At 46.3% G+C, this 22,806-nt stretch overlaps 1 protein-coding gene and 1 pseudogene across 2 annotated transcripts in view; both read left to right on the forward strand.

Moving 5' to 3' along the window:
* The window catches only part of Klhl42 (kelch like family member 42), a 23,535-nt gene extending 14,335 nt beyond the window's left edge, over positions 1-9,200 (forward strand). For both annotated transcript variants that reach the window (XM_031383924.1, XM_031383925.1), the window contains one exon: positions 4,100-9,200. In XM_031383924.1, coding sequence (XP_031239784.1) covers positions 4,100-4,551 — 452 coding nt within the window. In that variant the 3' untranslated portion in view covers positions 4,552-9,200. The remainder of the gene's footprint in view (positions 1-4,099) is intronic.
* A 6,797-nt stretch (positions 9,201-15,997) lies between these two features.
* LOC116100039 lies at positions 15,998-21,096 on the forward strand (annotated as a pseudogene).
* Positions 21,097-22,806: the final 1,710 nt, after the last annotated feature.

Here is a 22,806-nt window from a genome sequence, read left to right on the forward strand (position 1 = left end):
TTCATGTGGCTCCTCCTGTGCACCCTGTGAGTTCTGTCTGGTGGCTTCCTCAGGCATGTCTGCCTGTCCTCATGTGGCTCCTCCTGTGCACACTGTGAGTTCTGCTTCTAACACGGATACTTGCGGTCGGGTTTGAGATCTAGAACCATTTCTGTTTAGTGTGTTTATGTATACAGCTACAGATCTCTTTTCAAATGAGGTCTCTCTGGTGAGTGCTGAGGTTGGGGTGTGGACCTGCTTTTGAGGGGCCCCCTCTACTCTCTTCAGGTGACCCGTGTATTTGTGCCTCTGAGAAGAGGCAGCAGCAGGAGGAGGAGTGTAATGGGAGCCATGGTCTGTGTTCCTCCTCAAATGCTGTCAATTCCCAGTGGTCCCAGTTTACCTTTGCTAGCGCTTTGCACCATTCCCACTGGGGCTCAGGGTACAGCATTGATTGATTTCACATATTTCGACAGCCATGCATGGCACCTGACACGCCTGAGTCCTACATCCTTGTTTCTGTTTTTCTAGGAAAGTTAACTAGCTAGGTTGTTTACCTACGGACATTTCTCCTTTCTTTCAGGCAATGTGGTTTGTGTTTTGAGGCCAGGTCTTACTCTGGTGCAGTCTATGGTGTAGAACTCTGTAGCCCAGTCCTCTTGTCTGAGCCTCTGGGTGCTGGGATTCTACGCATGAGCCACCACCGTGCCTCTGTGAGCTATTCAGAATACACCCTTGTATTCTGTTTGTGCCCCTGCTTTTCTTCCACGCAGGAACTGCTGGCTCCTGCAGGTAGCACTGTTCTTCTGGTAGATTTCCTGGCTCTTCCATGACCTTGGCTGAGCAAATGGGTTGTAGATTTGACCTGGAAAACCCTTCTTGTGTGTTTTGAACTTCACAGCCACCACTAGCGTGCCTTCTTCACTTGGGCCACCCAGGATGATGTCCATTCTGGATTCTCCATGCCAGAGACCATTCTGTGCGGTCAGAGGTGGGACTGGATGGGTGTTTGTGTTCTAAGCTGAGAGGGCTGGGCACTGGCTGTCCTCTCTAACCCTCCTCTAGCCTAGCTTTTCCAGCACTTCCTGATAGTTCCCATTACAAACAGCTCTTCCCAGCTGTTTGGGGGAAAACAAACAAAAGCAAAAACAGAAACAAAGAAGAAGGAAGAGGAGGAGGAGCAGGAAGAGGAAGAGGAGAAGAAGAAGAAGAAGAAGAAGAAGAAGAAGAAGAAGAAGAAGAAGAAGAAGAAGAAGAAGAAGAAGAAGAAGAAGAAGAAGAAGAAGAAGAAGTAAAAGAACAACAACAATCACCACCACCACCACCACCACCACCAGGACTTGAGTTGGATTCTCATCCTGTTGACTTCTTAGATGAGATTTTTAAAATTCAGTAAATAATGGTTTACTGAATTTTTTTTTTTGCTTTAGTTATGACACAGGGTCTCTCTATTATGTAGCCCTGACTGCCTTGGAACTTGCTGTATAGCCCAACTCATAAAGACCTACCTGCCTCTGGATTAAAGGCATGCATCACCACACCTGCTGGCCTGTGACTTTTATAATAGATTTTGGTTATTTTAGTTCTTTGTCCAGCAGTAGAGAGATAGAGATGCCAGGTGTAGTTGCTAATCCCTGTATTCTTATCACTTAGAAGGCTAAGGCAGGAGGGGGGAGTGCTGCAACTTTGAGGCTATCCTGGGCTACACAGTGAGTTCTAGGTCAGATGAATGCAGACAAGAGAATGAGATGTCCCAAAATCAAAAAAGAAACAACAAAAACAAGGGACAGAAATTAAGTAGGAAATTCTAGCTACCTTAAAGGACAGAGGAATCTGTTTTAAATGTAAAGACCCAAAGATTGTCTCACCAAGTCAGACTGCCTGCTGGCTGCCCAGGCCAGTGCTCAGTGGAGAGGAAGAGGGAGTTTGCAGCAGCAGATCTAAGAAGACCCACAAGATGTTGGTACAAGGAGAGGAGCTTGCTGGTGACCCAGCTAGGTGACCTGGGTAGATTAACCAACCCCTCTAGAGTGACCTTATTTATCTGATCTCTAAGTAGATACATGTAGGCCTTCGAGACAACCAGAAAGGCAGTCCCCTAGGTCCAGAAAGCTTGTGCACACGGGGACCAGCATACACTAAGGACCTGCTCTCCATTTCCTGCTAGCATGGAGTCAGATTTGGCTCTGGGGCTTGTCTTTCTGTGTGCACCTCCGTTTCTTAGACGAGGTCTTGCTGTGTAGCCAAAGCTGGCCTCGTTTGCAATCCTCCTTCCTCAGCCTCTGACTATGCTGGGCCTTACTGTAGAGCTCTTTCCAAGCTACAGGTGTGGGTGGGGTGGGTGTGGGTGGGGTGGATGGCATTCCACCTGCTGTGGGCGAGTCAGTTACTATGGGTCCATTGCTGTGGGAGGGTCCATTGTGGACCAAGAGTCATTCTGTTGTTGTGGGTCCACTGAGGTAGGTGAGGTAGGTGAGTCTGTTGCTATGGGAGGGTCTGTTGCTATGGGCTGGTCCATAGCTGGCTCCTGACCCTGAGCCGTTTCCTCTATCACAGCTCATAGTTTTTGTTGTTTGTTTAGCAATAACAAACAGAAACTTCATTTTTGGGGGTTGCTAATTACCTTTTTTTTCTTCTGTTCTGTGGCTAAGACCATTTATGCTTTCCTAAAGAAATGTTTTAAAAATCAGTTTAAAAAGAGAAAAATGAAGCCCTGTGTGTGGAACCTCCCAGCGTTATTTCCTGTTCTTCTCCGTATTTTGCAGTGGTGGAAACCTCACCAGGTCCTCATGTGCACCAGCAAGCCCTCTACATACATAGCCTTCTTTTTACTTCAAGGCAGAATCTCACTATGTTGCCTAGGCAGGCTTTGAACTCACTGTGTAGCACAGACAAACCTTGAACTTGAAATCCTTTTACTTCAGCCTTTCAAGTAGATGGTAAGACAGGCTTTTTTTTTTTTGTTTCCAAAAAGAGAGACTATACTTTTCCTCTAAAAGTAGTTATTAGTTGGAAAAAAGCAAAAACGACAGAGAAGGCTTGCACCTGGTCCTGACTGTTATCCATAAGACCTCAAGCAGGCTGAAGGTGTGGCCTTTGATGTGTCTTCAATGCTGCATTTGGGGGGCAGGTCTGTGAGTGAATCTGTAGGAGCTGAGGCTTTCCTGTGTCCCCTGACCCTGAAAACCTGTTTTGCTGCTGTTGGGTTTTGGTATGGATTGTAGGGTTTGCCAAGACACGGGACAGGGAGCTGGACCTGTTTTCTGTGTAGTCAGGCCTGCTCTAGCTGTCTGAGAGGCGAGGCTGTTAGGCAGTATGGTGATCTTGTGGCTTAGCAGGTTGCAGTGCAGGACTGTGTGATGTCACCTGAAGTGTTCTAAGGGTTGCACAGTGCTCCCTCCGCCCCCGCCCCACCCCCACCCCTCCCAACTCCCCAAGCAGGCAGCACTGTTTCAGTGCTGTGAATCCTCTTTATTGAAGTCTAATCAGGTGGGACACCTACCTGGGGCTCATCTGGATGTACAGGTAGATGTACCACCATTTTGCTGAGGAATAAGTTTTACAATGTGGAGTTTCCATTTTGTGTAAGGCAGCATAGTAGGTCATTGGGGTTCCAAACTCTGATAGCCAGAGCTTCTCAATATAGCATAGAAACTGCTCCAGTGGTGTGAGGGCGCCCTGAGGTGAGCTGTAGTCAGGGTTTGCTGAGGTTAACCCTTCCCTCAGAGAACACTGTGAGGGTCTTGCTCTGAGGTACAGCATCTCAGCATAGCCATCTGTCTAAAGTAGCATCTACATGTCGTGTTCAAACTAAAGCTGCCCCCTTCCAGGTGCCCTCAACTCAAGAGCCTCCTGTTTAGGCTTCCTCAGTGTTGGGATTATAGGTGTGAGCCACAATGCCTGGCTTCTGGCTTTATGGTTCTGAGGTTCTCCCAAGAAGGGGGTGCCTGGAGGAAGGTAGTGGGGGAGAATCCAGGTGACCCCATCTGCTTAGAAAACCATTTCTCTATCCCATGCCTTTCTGAGTGAGCTTCAGCTGCCCATGGCCGCATGGTATGTGTGCAGAAGGATGCCTCCTCGCTGCCCGGGTGGTGTCATCTGGCCTCTTTGTGTCTTCCAGATCGAAACATGAACATCCTGCAGTACTGCCCCTCTGCTGACCTCTGGACGCTGTTTGAGACCTGTGACGTCCATATCCGCAAGCAGCAGATGGTGTCTGTGGAGGAGACCATCTACATCGTGGGTGGGTGTCTCCATGAACTGGGGCCCAACCGCAAGAGCAGCCAGAGTGAGGACATGCTCACTGTGCAGTCCTACAACACCGTCACTAGGCAGTGGCTCTACCTGAAGGAGAACACGTCCAAATCGGGTCTGAACTTGACGTGCGCACTGCACAATGACGGAATCTACATTATGAGCAGGGACGTCACCCTGTCCACCAGCCTGGAGCACCGAGTGTTTCTCAAGTACAACATCTTTGCCGACAGCTGGGAAGCCTTCCGGCGGTTCCCAGCCTTCGGACATAACTTGTTGATTTCCTCTCTCTATCTGCCCAATAAAGCAGAGACCTGACTGATTCAACAGTATTTAAAAGAAAAATCTGGTTCAAGGGGGAAAAGAAAGCAGGCCTTTGAAATACTGACTCCTGAAGGGACAAAGTGGGCTAACGTAGGTCACAGGTATGTAGGCAGCTCAGCTGTAAATAAGCTTTCTTGAACTAATTACTTGAAAACTTGGGGTAAAGAGACCAACCCCATTCTTTTCAGATTGTTTTTTTGTATCATGGGAACAATTGTCACTATAAGTATTCATCCAAACTTAACAGTCTTGGGCCAACAACTAAAACCCACCATTAGAAGGTAGACTGCTAGGGTATACTTTGTATGGGCCAAGGTCAGTAGCTAACCTAATAGTAATGGTTTTGTTGTGTTTTTTCCTGCTGGGAATGGAATCCAGGGCCTCCTGATAGTCGCAGAAAAAGATGACTTTAAAAAATGCTCTTTCTTCAGGTCACCTGAGATCTCCTCAGTAGGGACTTTCCTTTTGGCGATCAGTTCATTTGACAAGCATTAGGATCCGTCCACCTACTTAGCCTCTGGCTCCCTTGTTACCCACCTCTCTGGGCAGACATTTTATCATACATTTGCTTTCAGAAACCATAACAGGTGTGTCCGACCTTTTGACATTTAGAAATCATGTTTTCATTTATAAACTTTGTGCACACTTGAGTTACCTTTAGAAAGGTTTCTTAATGTTCTAAGTAAGTTCCTGATGAATTGGCTGCTTTGCAGCAGTCCTTGGAGCCCACAAGCTATGGCTGCTTTGCCTGCTAGGCAAGGGCCAGACAGAGAATCCACACAAGTAGCCAGTTCATCCACAAATGTGGACAAACACGTTTTTAGCCACTTTCCCAGTCTTTGTGCAATGGAGAATGCTGTCTAACGTAGACTAGTGACCCTCTTATCTTGTGTGTGGCAACTGAGGGTCTGTGCGGGTCACCACAGCTGCATTGTGAGGTCTTTGTTTTTAGCAGATTGCTGTAAACATTTTATAAGCTGAGTCTTAAATGAGGGGAGTACTGCATAAGGAAAGGTGCCTGTATGAGTTACTTTTATTGAATGTATTTGACTTAGTTCTTGTTTTAAGACAAAAAGCAAAGCTAAACCAACTTTTGCACATTTATGCGAGGTTTCCTCCTAGTTGGATCTTAGCCTTAGATGTGCACCTGTGTTTTGCCTTTTTAAGGGAAGGATGGCTGTAGATGGCTGTGTGCTAGAAAGCGGGGGAGATGTTCTTTACAGACGTGGGATGGCCTCTGCTAACATTTCTGAACTGAGGTGAAGGGCTAGCCTCAGCGCTCTCATGCCAGCAGCGGTGAATAGCTGCACACCTGCCAATCATGGGCCTGAGTTTCTTAAAGACTCAAAGGCCCACTTAGTGTGCACCAGAGGCCCCAGGTTTAATCTCCCGCAATTACAGCAACAGCAACAGAGTCCTCACCTACAGGAACTTTGGTTGGAGAGAATTTGCTGCAGCCACCTGCTGTCTTGTAATGGAGACTGTTTGGTTAAGGACTGGACTCCGCCTCTGCACCCGCAGCAGGCAGCCATCTTGCATATTTAAGAAAACTCCATTGAAAATCAAGCACTACAGGCAGATTCTTCCTGGTTCCTTGCACAGCTGCTTTCCAGGTGGCTGGGCATGGGGGAGGGGAAGCTGACCCCTAGTAGGTCTTCAGTGTTAATGAGGGAGTCACTTAAAGGGTTTTTTACAGCCATGCCTCTAATACAGCCTGAGAGCCTAGTTATAAAATTCTTCTTTGCACAGCCGTTTAGAAGCTCTGTTAGTCTTTATTTGGGACATGGTGACAGTTCTTAAGTGTCTTATCATGAAATCTACCATTATCCAATCAATCTGCTTATAAAGCTGTTGGAAGTTCATAGGCTATTTCCAAGCCACATCTGTTTTCAAACACTAAGCATGTTTTTCTTCCCCCACCCCCCTATTTTCCCCTCTCTAAGACAGGGTATTGCCTTACAAATCAGGATAACTCCAAACTGGAGACTCTCTCACCTCAGCCTCTTGCTTCAGTGCCTGCCTTTAAGTATTACTTTTTAAACTGTTTTGCTGGGTTCTTTTCAAACAAACAAACAAAGCATTCTGAGGTAAAACCTTCACCAAAATGGTACTTATGTAATAGATTTAATTTATATTCACTGTAGAATTGAACTTTGAGGGAGTCTATAATTTCATTACTGCACTTTAAAATCTAATTTATGTTTGTTGCTATGGATCTTCATTTTTATGCAGCCTAGTTCTGAATATTCAGAGGAAACTGACAGTTGAATTAGCAAAGGACAAAGATGGACAATTATCTTGTGAAAACACATTTTAAAACCACATCCTGGTGTCTGCCTGTTGACTAGTTCTCTTCCTGGGCCATCTTTGGACGTATTTCCTAATGCCAGCAACTAGATTCTTGGACCAATGAAGTTCTAGCACTGATATCCATGAAACTCTCACCCCAGGCTTGACATGTTGCCGGTGTGCGGTCTATGGCTCTGAGGGTTTAGACGCAGAGACTCCCAACAGAAGTTTGTTGTTCTTGCTGCCAGCTAAGCTTGGAGAAGAGAGTCATGTCATATAACTGGATGGGTTTTGTGACATCTGTCTGGACGCCTGTGCCATTTACCTGTCTGGGCGTTCTGAGAGCACTTGGAGTTCGGCTGGTGCCAGCTGCAGACTTCAGCCAGGATGCGAGTGTTCCTTTGGAAACCTTCCCTTCCTCAGGCAACTCCTTATGCGATACTTTGTATTTTCTTTCCATTCTCTGCTGTCTTGCCTGTCCCCCACCCCCACGCCCTCCCCACGCCCCAACCCCCAACCCCCAGAGCTTCTGAGAGGTTCTGCCCCCAACTGTGTAGCAGGAAGTGTCCAGGAGTACCCCCAGGGTAGCGCCTGCCAAGTGTGCACTCCTACTCTGAGAGGGTTCTCACCTTGGCACCAGAAAGGTTCTGAGATGACTGTGTGAGACTCCATAACTTCTGCAGTCTGAGCTAAGACATACTGTCAGGGAACCTAGGAGGCGGGGTTTGCTGGCAAGAAACACCAAAGGCTTAAGATTAAGCTGAAACCAAAGAGACTCTGAAGGTGCTGCTTTCTGTTGTTTCTAAAGCCAAGAACCCAAGCTATCTTAAATGCCTTAGGTTTCAGTTCAAGCAGAGGGAAGGAGCGGATACTGTAGCTCTACACTGGGAGAATGGAGGAAAATGTTTCTTTTTAATAAACAGTTGTTTATAGAACATTAGGGCTGCAGTCCTCAGATTTCCAGGTAAAGTTACAAGCCTGTCTGGCCCAAGAGGTAAAAAGAAGGGGCCCTGATGTTTTTGTCAAGGTGTTTAGTGAGCTTAGCTTAGCACTGCAGCAGGTTGTCTTGTCCTTACCCAGGAGTGCTGAGTGTGTGTGTACACTCACGCTGTCAGGGTTTGCTCTCAGGAGGCCAGTCAATCAGGCATCCCTGACAGCCTACCAGAAGTGAATGCCAGCTCCCGCCCCTGCTTCAGAGATAGTCAATATGAAGGGAGTTGTGATTTCTGGAAGCAGTGTGCTACATCAATTCCATTCCTTGGTGACCAGAAACACTGAGTGTTGGTGTGAGACAGAGCTTAGCTTGGGGACATTGACTGAGCCACTGTCCCTGGGACAATATGTTCTCATTTCAGCCATGGTGTGGTCAGAGATACCCACTTTAGTCAGGCACACTGGGCTAGGTCTGGTGGCCCAATCTGCCCACTGCCTTGTGATTCAGTAATAAACCCGAGAGCTTGTTTGTCCTTAAATCTGAACATCATATCCTTTTTTTTTTTTTGTGTGTGTGTGTGTGTATGTGTGGTTTTTTTTTTAAGTTAACTACTTTTTATATTCCTTGTACTTTGCAATTTGTGAAAACACAGAAATGAGGTGGAATGTTTTATTTGAACTCACTCAGCTCTATAGCCCCACCGATGGTTCTAATGGAGGAGGAGGGAGAGAAGGTAAAGATTTGGCCCGAGCATGCTCAGTGCCGGTCGGTCCATTTACACCTTTGCCTTTAAAACATTCCCGTGGAAGAACTCAGCAATGCTCCCTTGGACACTTTGTCACTGAGGTTGGTTGAGTTTGCCTTGCCGATGACTGTCAAGTGGTTTCCACCCTAGGTTTAGTACACACGTTTGCTTTTCACTTTCGTTAGTTTGGGAACACAACAGGAAATACATAGCGACTGCCAGCTGCCACTTGACATAGCCATATTCACCCATTCCTACAGGAAGCCTGTGAAATGAAAAAGAGGGTCTATTCTGAAGAGCCCAGGGTGCTCAGTGTTTCCGTAGGGCTGGTTGGTGCTTTCCACAGCTTGTCACTGGCAAAGCGAAGGAAAATGTGATTTGTTGTATCACTTAAGGGTGGGACATTTCTCTGTCCCTCCAGTGTTTTCTTACCTAGTTATTTTTATGGAAAAAGATAATCCTCAAGTTACATTCTGTTATGACTGACACTTTCTTTGTTTGAAATATTGTACTGAATCCATAGTTTAGAGTGTGGCATAAACACACACATCAACATTGTCGCATATCCATAAACTGTTTGTGCATCTGACACCTATGAACCACGGAGCTGTGTTCATTTTTGTTTCGTTGGACTATGGAAGGAAATGTCTTCAAATAAAATAGTTCTCAATCAGCTTTTGATGTATGTGTGATGGGCAAAGCTTGGAACCAGGGGGTTAGCGATCCAAAGGGAGGGGTCTGTCAGGAGCCAAAATGGGACAAGCTAATAATTAGCAGGTGATCATCCTGAAGTGGCCTGCTTCGGATTATTATATAATCTGCGACAGGTGAGTCCTTATTAAGCAAGGCTGTAAGGGACTCATTTTAGAAAAGATTCCTGCTATTAATATGCTTTTCCTGTTATTATTAAACATATAAACTAAGTAATAGCACACCCCTTTGGAGCAGATCTCTGCAGATCCACGAAGATGTACTGTTTTGTAGTGATGCTATATAGACAAATAGATGACTTAAGTCTTAATGATGATCCTATAAAGATGATCCTAAAATCATATCTGTGATTATTAAGCTCTTTTATAACAGGACTGCTATTAGGTCCTTTTCTGATAGTCAAAACTGCAATGAGAACTCTGCCAGTCTCCCAAGTGTCACCAGTTAATTGCTCTTAGATAGTAACCAGACTTTCTCCTACTCAGAGCACATTCCAAGAGATTGTAAAACCATTAACCAGAGGTCATAAAAAGGGAACTAATGACTTATAGGTACTAGGACAGAAGATAGATATTGACTGGGTTTATCTATACAAAACTTCACTAATAGCTTAATTATGGTTTTAAACCTTCAGTGAACCTGAGGCACTGAGACCTGTGATGGATGTTTAGCTAAATAATTACTCCTAATGGATATGCATGTAAACATTCTCTGTTGGAAACTTTCTATTTCAATTTATGATTTGATTTTTCTGTGTGAACTTTTGATGAGCTTTTTAACATGTGGTCATGTATTCTGAAAGATGTTTAAGGTCTGAAGACAAAGAAGAATCAGAACTGAGGGACTGAGCTGAGAAGAACGGAGGTGAGAAGAACTGAGCAGAGAGAGGAACTGAGCTGAGGAGTTTTTAGACTGAACACTTTTTAGATTAGAAGAAGAATGCAGAGTGGAATAACTTAGAAACTATAGCTAACATAAAATACTAACAGAGCAATGTACAAAATGCAGAGGGAAAGAGGAAAAAAGAAGATGCAGCAGAGAGCAGAAAGAACAGGCAGGCTTCTCCTTACCATGGGACAGAACAGGTCCCACGATAAGGACAAGGCAGGCTTAGTCTTATTAAAAGAAACAAAGCTTTTTGCTTACAAACGGGTTTAATTCATTTAGCATTAAAAAGGTAGAAGCCTTTTCTTTCTCTATGTAATAAAGATTGGAGCTCATTTTTCATCCAGAATGAATGAGTTCTTTCTACACTGGTGCTTGGTCTTTTGCTCCATATGCATATGTAAATATGGATGTGTGTGTAAGTATGTAATTGTGAGAATGTTTGCATGTGTGTATGTATGTAATTGTGAGAATGCATGCAAGCTGAGCCCTACTGGATTTGAATGGAAATATATAAATGGATAAATGAGTATGCAAGAATCTGTATATGAACTTATGTGAGATTATGCATATTCATTTATGTAAAAGTTTTTCCTTCTGTGAATGTTATTCTCTTCTGGTTCAATAGAAGTTTATTGCTCCAAACTTCCCCCTAGCCCTACAAGCAAGAGGCATCTGGACAATAGGGAAAAGCCTCTAGCAATTAATCCTTAACCTCCTGCTGTTTTAGGATGAGTGCCTGAGACTGTGTAGTCTCTGGCCTCAGAGGAACACAGAAGGCAGATCAGCTACAATAGCATAATAACTTAGACTTAGATATGTAAACTTTATTTTATTATACAGCAACCCTAAATTTCTTGTAAGATAAAGCCTTACACTCCACCTAAGCTCTTCCCCTTCCTGCCTCAAGAAGAACTGACAAGAAAGAAGAAATAAGAAAGAAGAAACACCCCACCAGGGTGGCCCCCAGCAGGGGTCTGTGAGCTTCTGCTGGGAAGCTGGGAGGGGTTGGATTTTAAGGATTTCTGTGTCTTCCCTGGAATCCTGAGCAGAGTCAGCCTGGCTTGTGAGCTGCACCATAAAGTGGTGCCTCTCTGCCCCTGACATTCTTCCCCCTCCATTCCAGGAAAGTGGAAACACACAGTTCCTTGCTTTTGTAATAATTTAATTGTGACTCTAGTTACGAGGCTGAGTTAGTGCCCCTTTTTGAGCAGCTTCTGTTTGCTTCACATGAAGGAAAATGTGAACATGTATATTTAAGAGACACTACTTGGTATGCCCACTCGTATTCCTGGCTGTGTGTGGGGAGCACCTGTGACAGCTACAGTGTAATTCACAGACTCCCAGGTCCAGGGATGTTAGGAAAATCAGCTCTTCATAGGTGGCTGTTAGGTTCTGACTATCAATGAATGAGCGATTAACTGTGTACTACACACCCACGACATAATGGTGGAGAAGAAAGACATCAGACACAAAACACCCAACACTAGCTGAGGACCTGCTTTTGCACCAGGAACTCTTTTTTCTCTTTCTTTTTTAATTTCTTTTTTTTTTTTATTTTTTAAGATTTATTTATTGTATGTATGTGAGTACACTGTTGTTGTCCTTAGACACCCCAGAAGAGGGCATTGGATCCCATTCCAGATGGTTGTGAGCCACCATGTGGTTGCTGGGAATTGAACTCAGGACCTCTGGAAGAGCAGTCAGTGCTCTTAACCACTGAGCCATCTCTCCAGAGAACTCTTAAAGATCAGAATTAGCCCCTTGGTTCAAAACTCAGAAGGATAGCACAAGACTTGGCAGGCTTCTCCCAGAGGAGAAAGATGGCAAACACAGGGGAGAGGAAGCTCTTTAGTGGAGCTACCTACAAGCCATGCAGCCTTTGTGAGTAATCCCAGTCACCCACGATCCTGCAGTCCACTTCAGTAAGTAAGCTTCCTGGTTCATCACGTCTGGGTGGAATCATTTCTCTGGTGTGCCTTTAGGGACCTATCTAGGATGAATAGATTTTATTTTTGTCTACATTAACAGGTAAACATAAATAAATATAAATGTTTTCTTTCCCTGTGTAGAAATGTCAGCCAGACTGGGTGGAAACCCATGGCTCTGCTTTGTAGCAAAATGTCCTGTGGCCGGCTGGGAGAGTGACCTGTCCCCACATGGCGGCCCTGTTTCTGTGGCCATGGCCACTGTGGCCGTGGGGAAAGCCACCTCGGCTGAGGCTCAGGGGTCACTGGTATTGCACTGGAGGGACCTCTCTGAAAGCCCAGTGAGATGCTGGCTTCTCTGTAGGCTACAGGCCCAGGGTTATTAGAGCCTAGTGTTTAGAACTTTCTTTGAGTAACTTTTATGATTTCTCTTAGCAAAGGCTGCCTGGTCTGTCCTCCCTACTGTCACTCCCACCACCTCAGTTCGATGGTACTGTATGTGAAAGACCCTGGAGCTCGGGAGACCCTCACTCAAGTCTCGGGATAACACCACCACCCAATAACTCACGAGGGACCGACCTTGCTGCAATCACATGAGGTTTATTCAGGCCAGACCTGGGTCGAACTCATAGCCTGGCAGGCCAGAGGGGTTCGACCCCGAACACAAGAAGTGAGGGGTATTTAAAGGAAAAAATCACAGCCCAAGGGGGGTGATGGGGTGACCAAGGATACATAGCATGAGAACAGTAGAAAATTCTAAAGGAACCCACTACCTAGTTGAGCCAGATCACAAGGAAGTCATTCTGTATACTCATTGTCTAGAGGAATGTGGTTTGGTCATCGCTATCTTCTTAATGATTGACTGCTCCTAGGACTACTTAGTTAGTTGACCAATATCCTGTGGTTTGGTCAATGCTATCTTCTCAATATCTGACTGCTGTCCTGTTCCTGGAACTGACCGGTCTACCTTCCTGGCTTGTTACAGAGACTTCCTATGCCTTCTTTAAGTAAAGGTTATACATTAATGCATTTCCATTAACATGCTTTTTCCAAATTTCTAAATTCAGTCTTTCATATGCTGTTGTGGTAAATCTCCAACCCAAATATGCCCCAGCAGTGAAAACACAACTCAATTAATATGAATACAAGCTGTGTGCCTAGATTGGGTAGATCTACCACTACACTACCATCTTCCCCATCTATGAGATCCCTTATAACTTGTGGTTTCTCCAGGTCTCATGCTTCTGTTCCGCTTTCCTTTACACCTTTTTCTCCTCCACGTTCTCCCCCCCTCTCCTTTTCTCCCAAAACCTTCAACTTCACCTTCCCCTCTTTCTCTACACAATCACTGGCTCTAGCCTTTATTTATCAATTAAGGTGGGAAGAAGATTCACAGGAAATCACCTGAGTGCTGACTCATTCCTTGTTTGCAGGCCCTCACAGGAGAATGGAATTAACATCAAATATAATTAGCCCCAGCACTATCCGCAACAGTATGCTCTCCATCTGCTTTGGGGAAAATTGAAACAATCAGGGCCTTGACAGATCACATCCTAGGGCTTGTTGCTATAGTGGAAACAATTGCCTCTGTGTGGCTCCAGGGCCCCGGGAAAGGAAATCTCACTCTTTCTTTTGCTTCCCCAGAAGATGTAGACCTACTCTGTTTCCCTGACTGTTCTTGTATATTCTTGGCCCCCATAGTTCTGAAGGCCATTGCATCTAGCCCTCTGCTGGCTGTTGGCTGCAGGTGGGTTTCAGAGCATAGCCTTGCCAGCAAATCTGGCCTGGGGTGTTTCTTATTCTGTTGATTCCCAGCTGTGCAGTAGGGGTTGGGTGACCCACTTTCCTTGGGCCTCAGTTTATTTGTTAAACAGGACCAAGTATATCTGCTTGCTTATGGAACCATAGCCATAATGGAGCAGAGGTCCCTGTGAAGTCTACTAATGTCACCCAGGCAGACCTCTGGCAGGTCATAGGAACACAACCAACACAAGTTGTTACTGAAAGAGTTAGGTGCCAGCTTTCCCAGGCCTTCACACACATGAGGTTGGCTGAAAGTGTGTGTCTTAACGGAGCCACTGTAAGGCTACTAATAAAGAGCTGGAGAGATGCTCACCAGTGAAGAGCATGTGCTGCTGTTACAGAGGACCTAGGTCCTGTCCCCAGCACTTACCTCAGGCAGTCTACAACCACCTGTAACTCCAGCTCCAGGGGATCTGACACCCTCTTCTGGCCTTCATGGAGTACAGTCAGTCTATTGCACCCCCTCCACAAACACACATAACAAAAAATAAAATACATCTTTTCTAAAAACAGTTGTGCAACCCTGTCATCCCAGCTACTCAAGAGGTCAAAGCAGGAAATGAGTTCAAGGCCTGCTTGGATGACAGAGTGGGTTTAAGTCCAGGTTGGGCAACTCAGAGAGAACCTGCCTCAAAATGAAAAAGAGGACCTGGTGACACAGCTCTGTGGTAGAGTGCTTGCCTTAACATGTACAAAACCTTGGGTTCAATCCTCAGTATTAGGAACGGAGAGTGAGGGAGATGGAGAGCTGGCTAAGAGATGGTTAGACTCTGACATGTTACTTTTGATCTATCTATCATCTATCTATCTATCTATCTATCATCTATTATCTATCTTTCTATTACCTATCTATCTATCAATTATCAATCATCTATCTATTTATCTATCTACCATCTATCAATCATCTATGTATCTGGAACAGAAGGCTGTAGAGTCAGTTTATGTTTCAACAACTGCTCTGCTATTGTGGATGTCGTAGAGTTTCTATTGCTGTGAAGAGACACCATGACCACAGCAACTCATACAAAGGAAACCCTTTAATTGGGGCTAGCTTACAGGCTCAGAGGTTTAGTCCATTGTCATCATGGCAAGAAGCGTGGAGCCGGGCTGGTGAGATGGCTCAGTGGGTAAGAGCACTGACTGCTCTTCCAAAGGTCATGAGTTCAAATCCCAGTAACCACATGGTGGCTCACAACCACCCGTAATGAAATCTGACGCCCTCTTCTGGTGGTCTGAAGACAGCTACAGTGTACTCATTTATAATAATAAATAAATCTTAAAAAAAAAAAAGAAGTATAGAGCCATGCAAGCAGATGTGGTGCTGGAGTGTAGGAATTGAGCAAACAGGGACACCTCATAAAATTACCAGGAAGCCAGGAATGTCCATTAAGCTTAAAGTCAGGGAGCTTCAAAAGAGTTTACTGAGTAAACATCCAGCCCCAGGAGATGACCCAACTGCAGGGAGTAATGCTTAGTTCCAGGAAACGTCCCACCCGCAGTGAGGGGTGGATCTCTCCCCACCCCGTCTATGTGCAAAAGGTTTCTCCTCCTCTGGTGGGGCACAAAGGACAATGAACACAAAGGACAATGGACTCCACCAATAAGAGATAACCAACTCACGCTGTAACCTATGTTCTGAAAGGGTATAAAGAGTGTGTGCTTTTGTTCCTCGTGGTCGCTTTTGCCCAGATTGTGGGATGACCCAGTATACTGGATCATTAAACCTCTTGCTTATTGCATCGATCTGTCTCTGTGTCTTCATGAGTGGGACATCCATCCGTGAATCTAACATCTTGGTGCATTGGCTGGGAAAGTCCTCCCAGTGACTGGAAATTGGAGGATCACTCGAGCAGGTACCGCAGTTGTTTTGTGTCTGTTTAAATGTCTGTCTGACTTTCTGAATCTGTACCTTTGATCTGTGCGGCCACAAGGAAGTTTGGTTTCAGTTTGCAGTTTCTTGGTGGTTGTTGACTGGAGGTAGTCTTGCTAGGTAGGTAGACATACCTTGACATCGCAGACTTCGAGAGTCCTGGATGATATTCTGGACTCTGTCTGCGAAGTAGGATCCGAAAGAGTTCAACTCCATCTGGGGGTGGTGGCAAGGAGGCCACTACCAAGTTCTTTTGTTTTCTGTTTGTGGCACTTATGGCAGGGGTGCCTCGGTCTGTCAATCTCTGTCTTTTTGTTTGTGTGTGGACTTGGACTGACGATATTTTTGGACAGCATGGGGCAAACTGTGTCTACCCTACTGAGTTTGACTCTTAAACATTGGGCAGAAGTTAGGTCTAGGGCCCAAAATATCTCAGTAGAAGTGAAAAAGCATAAATGGAAGACTCTTTGTGCCTCGGAATGGCCTTCCTTCGAGGTCAGGTGGCCAGTCAATGACTCTTTCTCTTTGACTCCTATTCAAGTAGTCAAACAGCGCATCTTTAGAATAGGCCCTGGGAGTCACCCAGACCAGATCCCATATATCCTGGTCTGGGAAGATTTGGTACCTAACCCTCCCCACTGGGTTCATCCGTGGGTGTCTGTCCTCATTGTACAGGACCAAGCCAAGAAGAATGTCCTCTCGGACACCAAGGCTGACTTCCTCCTCTTGGACCTCCCTCCTCCTTACCCCCCCCCCCCAATCTCGTGAAGGTCCAGCCACAGGACCCCTGGCACCATCGGCTGCAGGTCCTTCAGCCCCACCAGAGGAGGAGAGAGGCACAGAGGCTTCACCCTCGAAATTGGAGGAACCTGCCCACGGGACCTGCAGCAAGAAAGGAATGGTTCCTGACCAGACCAACATTTTGCCCTTCCAGGCCTACGGCCCTCCTGATGAGCAGGGCCACAAGTCCCTGAAGTACTGACCATTCTCAGTGGCTCATTTGTACAACTGGAAGACCCACAACCCATCCTTCTCTGAAAACCCTCAGAGCCTGACTAACCTCATTGAATCCCTCCTCTTTTCCCATCAGCCCACCTGAGATGATTGTCAACAACTGTTACAGGTTCTATTCACCACCAAGGAGAAACAGTGTGTCCTCCTCAAGGCCAGGAAGAATGTCCCTGAGGCAGACGGGTGACTCTCCCTTCTTCCAGTAGATATTGATGCGGGTTTTCCGCTGACCAGACCAGATTGGGACTTCAACATGCCTGAAGGTAGAGAGCACTTGAAAGTTTTCCGCCAGACTCGGTTGACAGAGAGATAGTTCAGGGGCCAAATGAGTCTCCCTCAGCTTTCTTAGAGAGGCTCATGGAGACTTTCCACCAGGTCACTTCATATGATCCCAGCAGTGAAGAACATAAGGCTACTGTTACAGTTGCTTTTATCGACCAGTCAAGCCGACATATCAGGAATAAGTTGCAGAAAAGTCTTTGAGAGAGTTAATGCAGGCGGCTGAGAAAGTATTTCATAACCGTGAGGCAGAAGAAGAAAAAGAAGATAGGAAACAGAAAGAGCAGGAAGCTAGAGAATTAAGAAGAGAACAGAGACAGGAAAGGAATCTTCATAGCATCTTGGCCACAGTAGTTAGAGAGACTAGGTAACCTAGTAAGATAGTACCTGGCAACTGAAGAGAGCCTCTGGCCAAGGATCCATGTGCTTACTGTAAAGAAAAGGAGCATTGGGCAAGAGATTGCCTCAAAAAGAAGAAAAAGGGGCCCTATGTTTCAGACAGAAAGCCAGTGGTCCTAAAGTGCTGGCCATTCAAGAGAACAGTGACAGTGAATAGAGGGGACGGGGTTCGGATCCCCTCCATGAACCCAGGGTAAATAACCCTTACTGTGGAGGGGAAGCCCACCCAGTTTCTGGTGGACACAGGGGCACAATGTTCAGTCCTCCTACAATCAGATGGATCGATTTCCAAAAAGAAGTCCTGGGTCCAAGGGGCCACTGGAAACAAACATTACTCATGGACTACCCAAGGAACAGTGGACCTAGGCATGGGCTGGGTATCCCACTCATTCATTGTCATCCCAGAATGCCCTTGCCCCTTGTTAGGGAGAGACCTTCTCACTAAGATGGGGGTACAGATCCATTTCCTCCCAGAAGGACCCCAGGTCAGGGGCCCACAGGGAGAACCCATCCAGGTGCTGACTATGAAACTAGAAGATGAGTACTAACTCTTTGAGAATAAGGATTGTGGGTCTGAAGATGTAGATTGGTGGTTACAGAACTTCCCACAGGCTTGGGCTGAGACAACAGGAATGGGGAAAGCTAAGAACCAGCCTCTGGTCCATGTAGAGCTAAAGGCCCAGGCCAGGCTAACAACCGTTTGCCAGTATCCTATGTCCGAAGAAGCCCGAGATGGGATCAGGCCCCACATCCTATGCCTCCTCCAACTGGGGATCCTACTGAGGTGCCAGTCAGCATGGAATACGCCCCTCCTTCCAGTACAAAAACCAGGATCCAATGACTATTGACCTGTCCAGGACCTCAGGGAAGTAAACAAACTGGTGTCTGACCTCCACCCTACGGTTCCTAACCCGTATAACCTTTTGAGTTCCTTGCCTCCCTCTAGGATCTGGTATACTGTACTGGACCTCAAAGATGCCTTCTTCTGCCTATCTCTGGCCCCTACGAGCCAAGAGTACTTTGCCTTTGAATGGAAAGACCCTGAGTCAGGTATAACAGGCCAGCTCGTGTGGAGCCGCTTGCCTCAGGGCTTCCCCACTATGTTTGATGATGCCCTACATCAAGACTTAGCTGCCTTCCAAGCATCCAATCCCAAGGTAACTCTCTTGCAGTACGTAGATGACTTTCTTTTAGCTGCATCTAGCAAGGAACTGTGTTTGGAAGGAATCAAATGTCTCCTCATGGAACTGGGAAAGTTAGGCTACCACACCTCCAAGAAAGCCTAAATATGCCACCAAAAGGTCAGTTACCTGGGTTATTTTCTCAGGAAAGGGAAGAGATGGCTATCAGATGCCAGAAAAGAAACTGTGTTTCACATTCCACTGCCCACGAGTCAGAAACAGGTTAGAGAGTTCCTGGGCACAGCAGGTTTCTGTTGCCTATGGATAACCAGGTTCGCAGAGATGGTGGCCCCTCTCTATCCTCTCACCAAGAATAAGCAACCTTTTGTGTGGGGGTAGAAAGAGCAAAGGGCTTTTGACACCATCAAAATGGCTCTCATTTCAGCCCCTGCCCTGGGTCTCCCTGATGTGACTACGTCATTCCCCCTTTATGTGGCAGAAAACAAGGGCAGAGCAAAAGGGGTACTGACCCAAAAACTGGGACCATGGAAGAGATCGGTGGCGTACCTCTCAAAAGTTTGGACCCTGTAGCCTCCAGGTGACCTGCCTGTCTGAAGATCATGGCTGAGGTTGCAGTGTTGGTTAAAAGACGCTGATAAGTTGACTTTGGGGACAAGACCAGGTAATATCTGCTCCACATGCCCTAGAGAGTGTAGTCTGCCAGCTGCCCCACCCCCCCACCCCCCCATCGATGGCTCACTAACGCCTGAATGACCCTTTAGCAGACTTTGCTATTCAATTCTGACAGGATCATGTTTGTGCCTCCCACAGACCTAAATCCAGCAACCCTTCTCCCAGACCCCGACCTCGAGCCTCCCATCCACAACTGTCAGCAAGTGCTCGCTGAGGCACATGGTTAGTGCAAAGACCTGTCTGACCGGCCCTTGGCAGATGCAGAAAAAGACTTGGTTCACGAATGGGAGCAGTTACCTAGAAAAGGAGCAGAGGAGAGCAGGTGCGGCTATGGTGGATGGACAACAGGTTGTATGGGCACAAACTGCCAGAGGGAACCTCTGCTCAGAAAGCTGAGCTCATTGCCCTCACAAAAGCTCTTGATCTAGGAGAAGGCAAAAAGGTCAACATCTACACAGATAGTAGATATGCCTTCACTGCGGCCCATGTCCATGGCGTCATCTACTGGCAGCGGGGACTACTGACCTCGGGAGAAAAAGAAATCAAAAACAAACCTGAGATTCTGGCACTACTAGAAGCCTTGTACAAACCAGCAAAAGTGAGTATTATGCACTGTCTGGACCACCAAAAGGGTGATTCCTTTATAGCTCGAGGGAATAATTTGGCAGATCAAGAAGCTAAGGCAGCAGCTTCTAGAGCGACCCAGGTGATGGTGGCCAGAGAGTCCAAATAGCCTGAACTTAAGTTCCAGTACTCCACTGAAGACCTGGCAGTCATCTCAAAGGACCCTGAAAACTGTTTTGATCAGAGTAAAGGATGTCTAGGTGACCCCATCGGGTAAAAGCATACTACCATGAGAACAGGCAAAGACAATGATAAAACAAATGCACCAATGGATCCATCCAGGGGTAAGCAAGTTAACACAAACTGCCTTGAGGTCTAAGTATCATATTCCAGGACTAAAACACCTGGTAGAGTAGGTGGTTCACAACTGTGTACCCTGTCAGAAGGTAAACACTTGCATAAACAGGACTGACCCCGGTAAATGGTACCGAGGGGACTAGCCAGGAGTCTACTGGGAAGTAGACTTCACAGAGATAAAACCAGGCAAGTATGGCTACAAATATATTCTAGTTTTCATAGATATCTTCTCAGGATGGGTAGAAGCTTTCCCTACCAAGCAAGAAACCACGACAATAGTAGTCAAGAAGATACTAGGAGAAAATCCCCCCTCCCCAGATTTAGAGTGCCCAAGGTAATCAGATCTGATAATGGCCCGGCCTTCATTGCCAAGGTAAGTCAGGGAGTGGCCAAGTATTTAGATGTCGATTGGAAACTTCATTGTATCTACAGACCTCAGAGCTCAGAACAGGTAGAGAGGGCTAACAGAACTCTAAAAGACACCTTGACAAAATTAACCATAGAGACTGGCACAAACTGGGTGGTGCTCCTTCCTCTGGCCCTGTTCAGGGTTAGAAATACCCCTTCCCACTACAGTTTGACCCCCTTTGAGATCCAGTATGGGACCCTAGTGCCCCTAACTCTACTAGGGGACGTTATTGAGCCAACCTGTCATAGTAATAATGATTTGTATGCCAGATTAGAAGGGCTGCAGGTGGTAGAGAAGGAAGTTTGGTTGCAGCTGGCAGCTGCCTATGAGTCGGAGGACCCCTGAGACATCACATCAGTTCCAGGCTGGAGATGCAGTCTACGTACGACGACCCCGAGCCCAGACTCTTGAGCCTTGCTGGAAAGGACTGTACCTTGTCCTGCTAACCACCCCAACTGCAGTGAAAGTAGATGGGCTTACACCATGGATCCATGTGTCACACATTAAACCCACTCCACCGGATCTGGAACTACACCCTTAGAGAACACAGACTACTGATAACCCACTGAAGCTCAGGGTAGTTAAAAATGGGACTCCCATTAATCATGGCACTGTATCTTAGTTGCCTTCCTTTGAGCCCATCTAGTGCCAGCCCTCCCCAGCCACGTAACCTGACTTGGATGGTAATTACAGGACATGGAGACATAATATGGAACAGGTCTAAAGTCACTACCCACAGCCTGTGGTGGCCTGACATGTACTCTAATGTCTCCAAACTGGCCTTTGGGGCACCAGCTAACTGGAATATGGAAGAATATTATGACCCCAACATGCCTGCTCCTAAAGTGCCCTCTTCCCCCAGCTGACATGGGTTAGACCCATTCGGGGGGTACGGGGACATGTGAGTCGGATGAGGCAACTCTGTACCCTGACTCTTTATGTTTGCCCTGGACTCCACCAAGATCGTTCCCTTAATCCAACATGGGGAGGTCGAGATCATTTTTTTTGTAATATTGGGGCTGTGAGACTTCAGGTGATACATACTGGAAGCCGTCCTCCAGTTGGGACTATATAAAGGTGGACACCAACTATAGCCATCATGAGGCAGGAAAGGCAGGGTGGACATACCGTTCAGAGTGTAAGACCTGGTGTCACCCACTCCATATTACTTTTACAGAGCCAGGGAGGCAGGCAACCGCGTGGACAAGCGGTTATACGTGTGGGGATTTAGATTTTATAAAGAAAAATACGATGATGGGCTGATATTTACCATTAAGCTTAAGAAAGAAACCCCTTATACTCTGCTAGGCCCAAATTCAGCCTTGAGCCCTCCCCGTCCTCCTCCGGATCCTCCATGGTCTCCTCCCCAGATTAAACCCAAAACGGGAACTGCCACACCAACTGCTGCATTAGGGACCACCATACTCTCTCTAGAGGCCCTACCCACACAGCCTCCAGAATCTGATCTAAGTGTCAACCTTCTCTTTAACATGCTAACTAGTGCCTTCAGAGTACTCAATGTTACGAACCCTGAGATGACTAGAAAGTGTTGGCTATGTTATGATGTGGCACCCCCTTACTATGAAGGTATTGCATGTGTTAGTACTCCTCTCATTTCTTTAGAAGCCTCCCATTGCAGGTAGAACCATCTACAAGTCTGCCTGACCCTGTCAGCTGTTACTGGAAAAGGCCTTTGTGTGGGTCAGGTCCCACAAACCCATCAACATCTGTGTAATGTTTCATACCCTCCGATGGAGAATCCAACTGGATACCTCCTCCCGCCCTTAGACAGATGATGGGCCTGCACCTCAGGGATCACAACCTGCATAAGTTTAGAGATTCTAAATAACAACCATGACTTTTGTGTTTTGGTCCAGATAGTGCCTAGATTGCTGTACCACCTGTATGAAGATGTACTGAATTACTGAGATCCTGAGGCTGGAAACTTAGTAAGACACAAAAGAGAATTGGGGATTATCTTGGCAGTCATTTTGGGGTTGGGTTTAGGAGCTGCATGGGCAGCCACCGGATCATCTGCTACGGCCTTACAACATAAGGCATATGGAGAGCTGCCATTGATTTAGATATAGAGAAAATAGAAAAGACTTTGACTGACCTCCAAGAATCCTTGACCTCCCTCTCAGATGTGGTCCTTCAGAATAGGAGAGGATCAGCCCTGCTATTCCTTAAAGAAGGAGGTCTGTGTAACACACTAAAGGAAGAGTGTTTTTTTTTTTTTTTTTTTTTTTTT

The sequence above is a fragment of the Mastomys coucha genome, unplaced genomic scaffold (genome assembly GCF_008632895.1).
Source record: "Mastomys coucha isolate ucsf_1 unplaced genomic scaffold, UCSF_Mcou_1 pScaffold20, whole genome shotgun sequence".
NCBI lineage: Eukaryota > Metazoa > Chordata > Mammalia > Rodentia > Muridae > Mastomys > Mastomys coucha.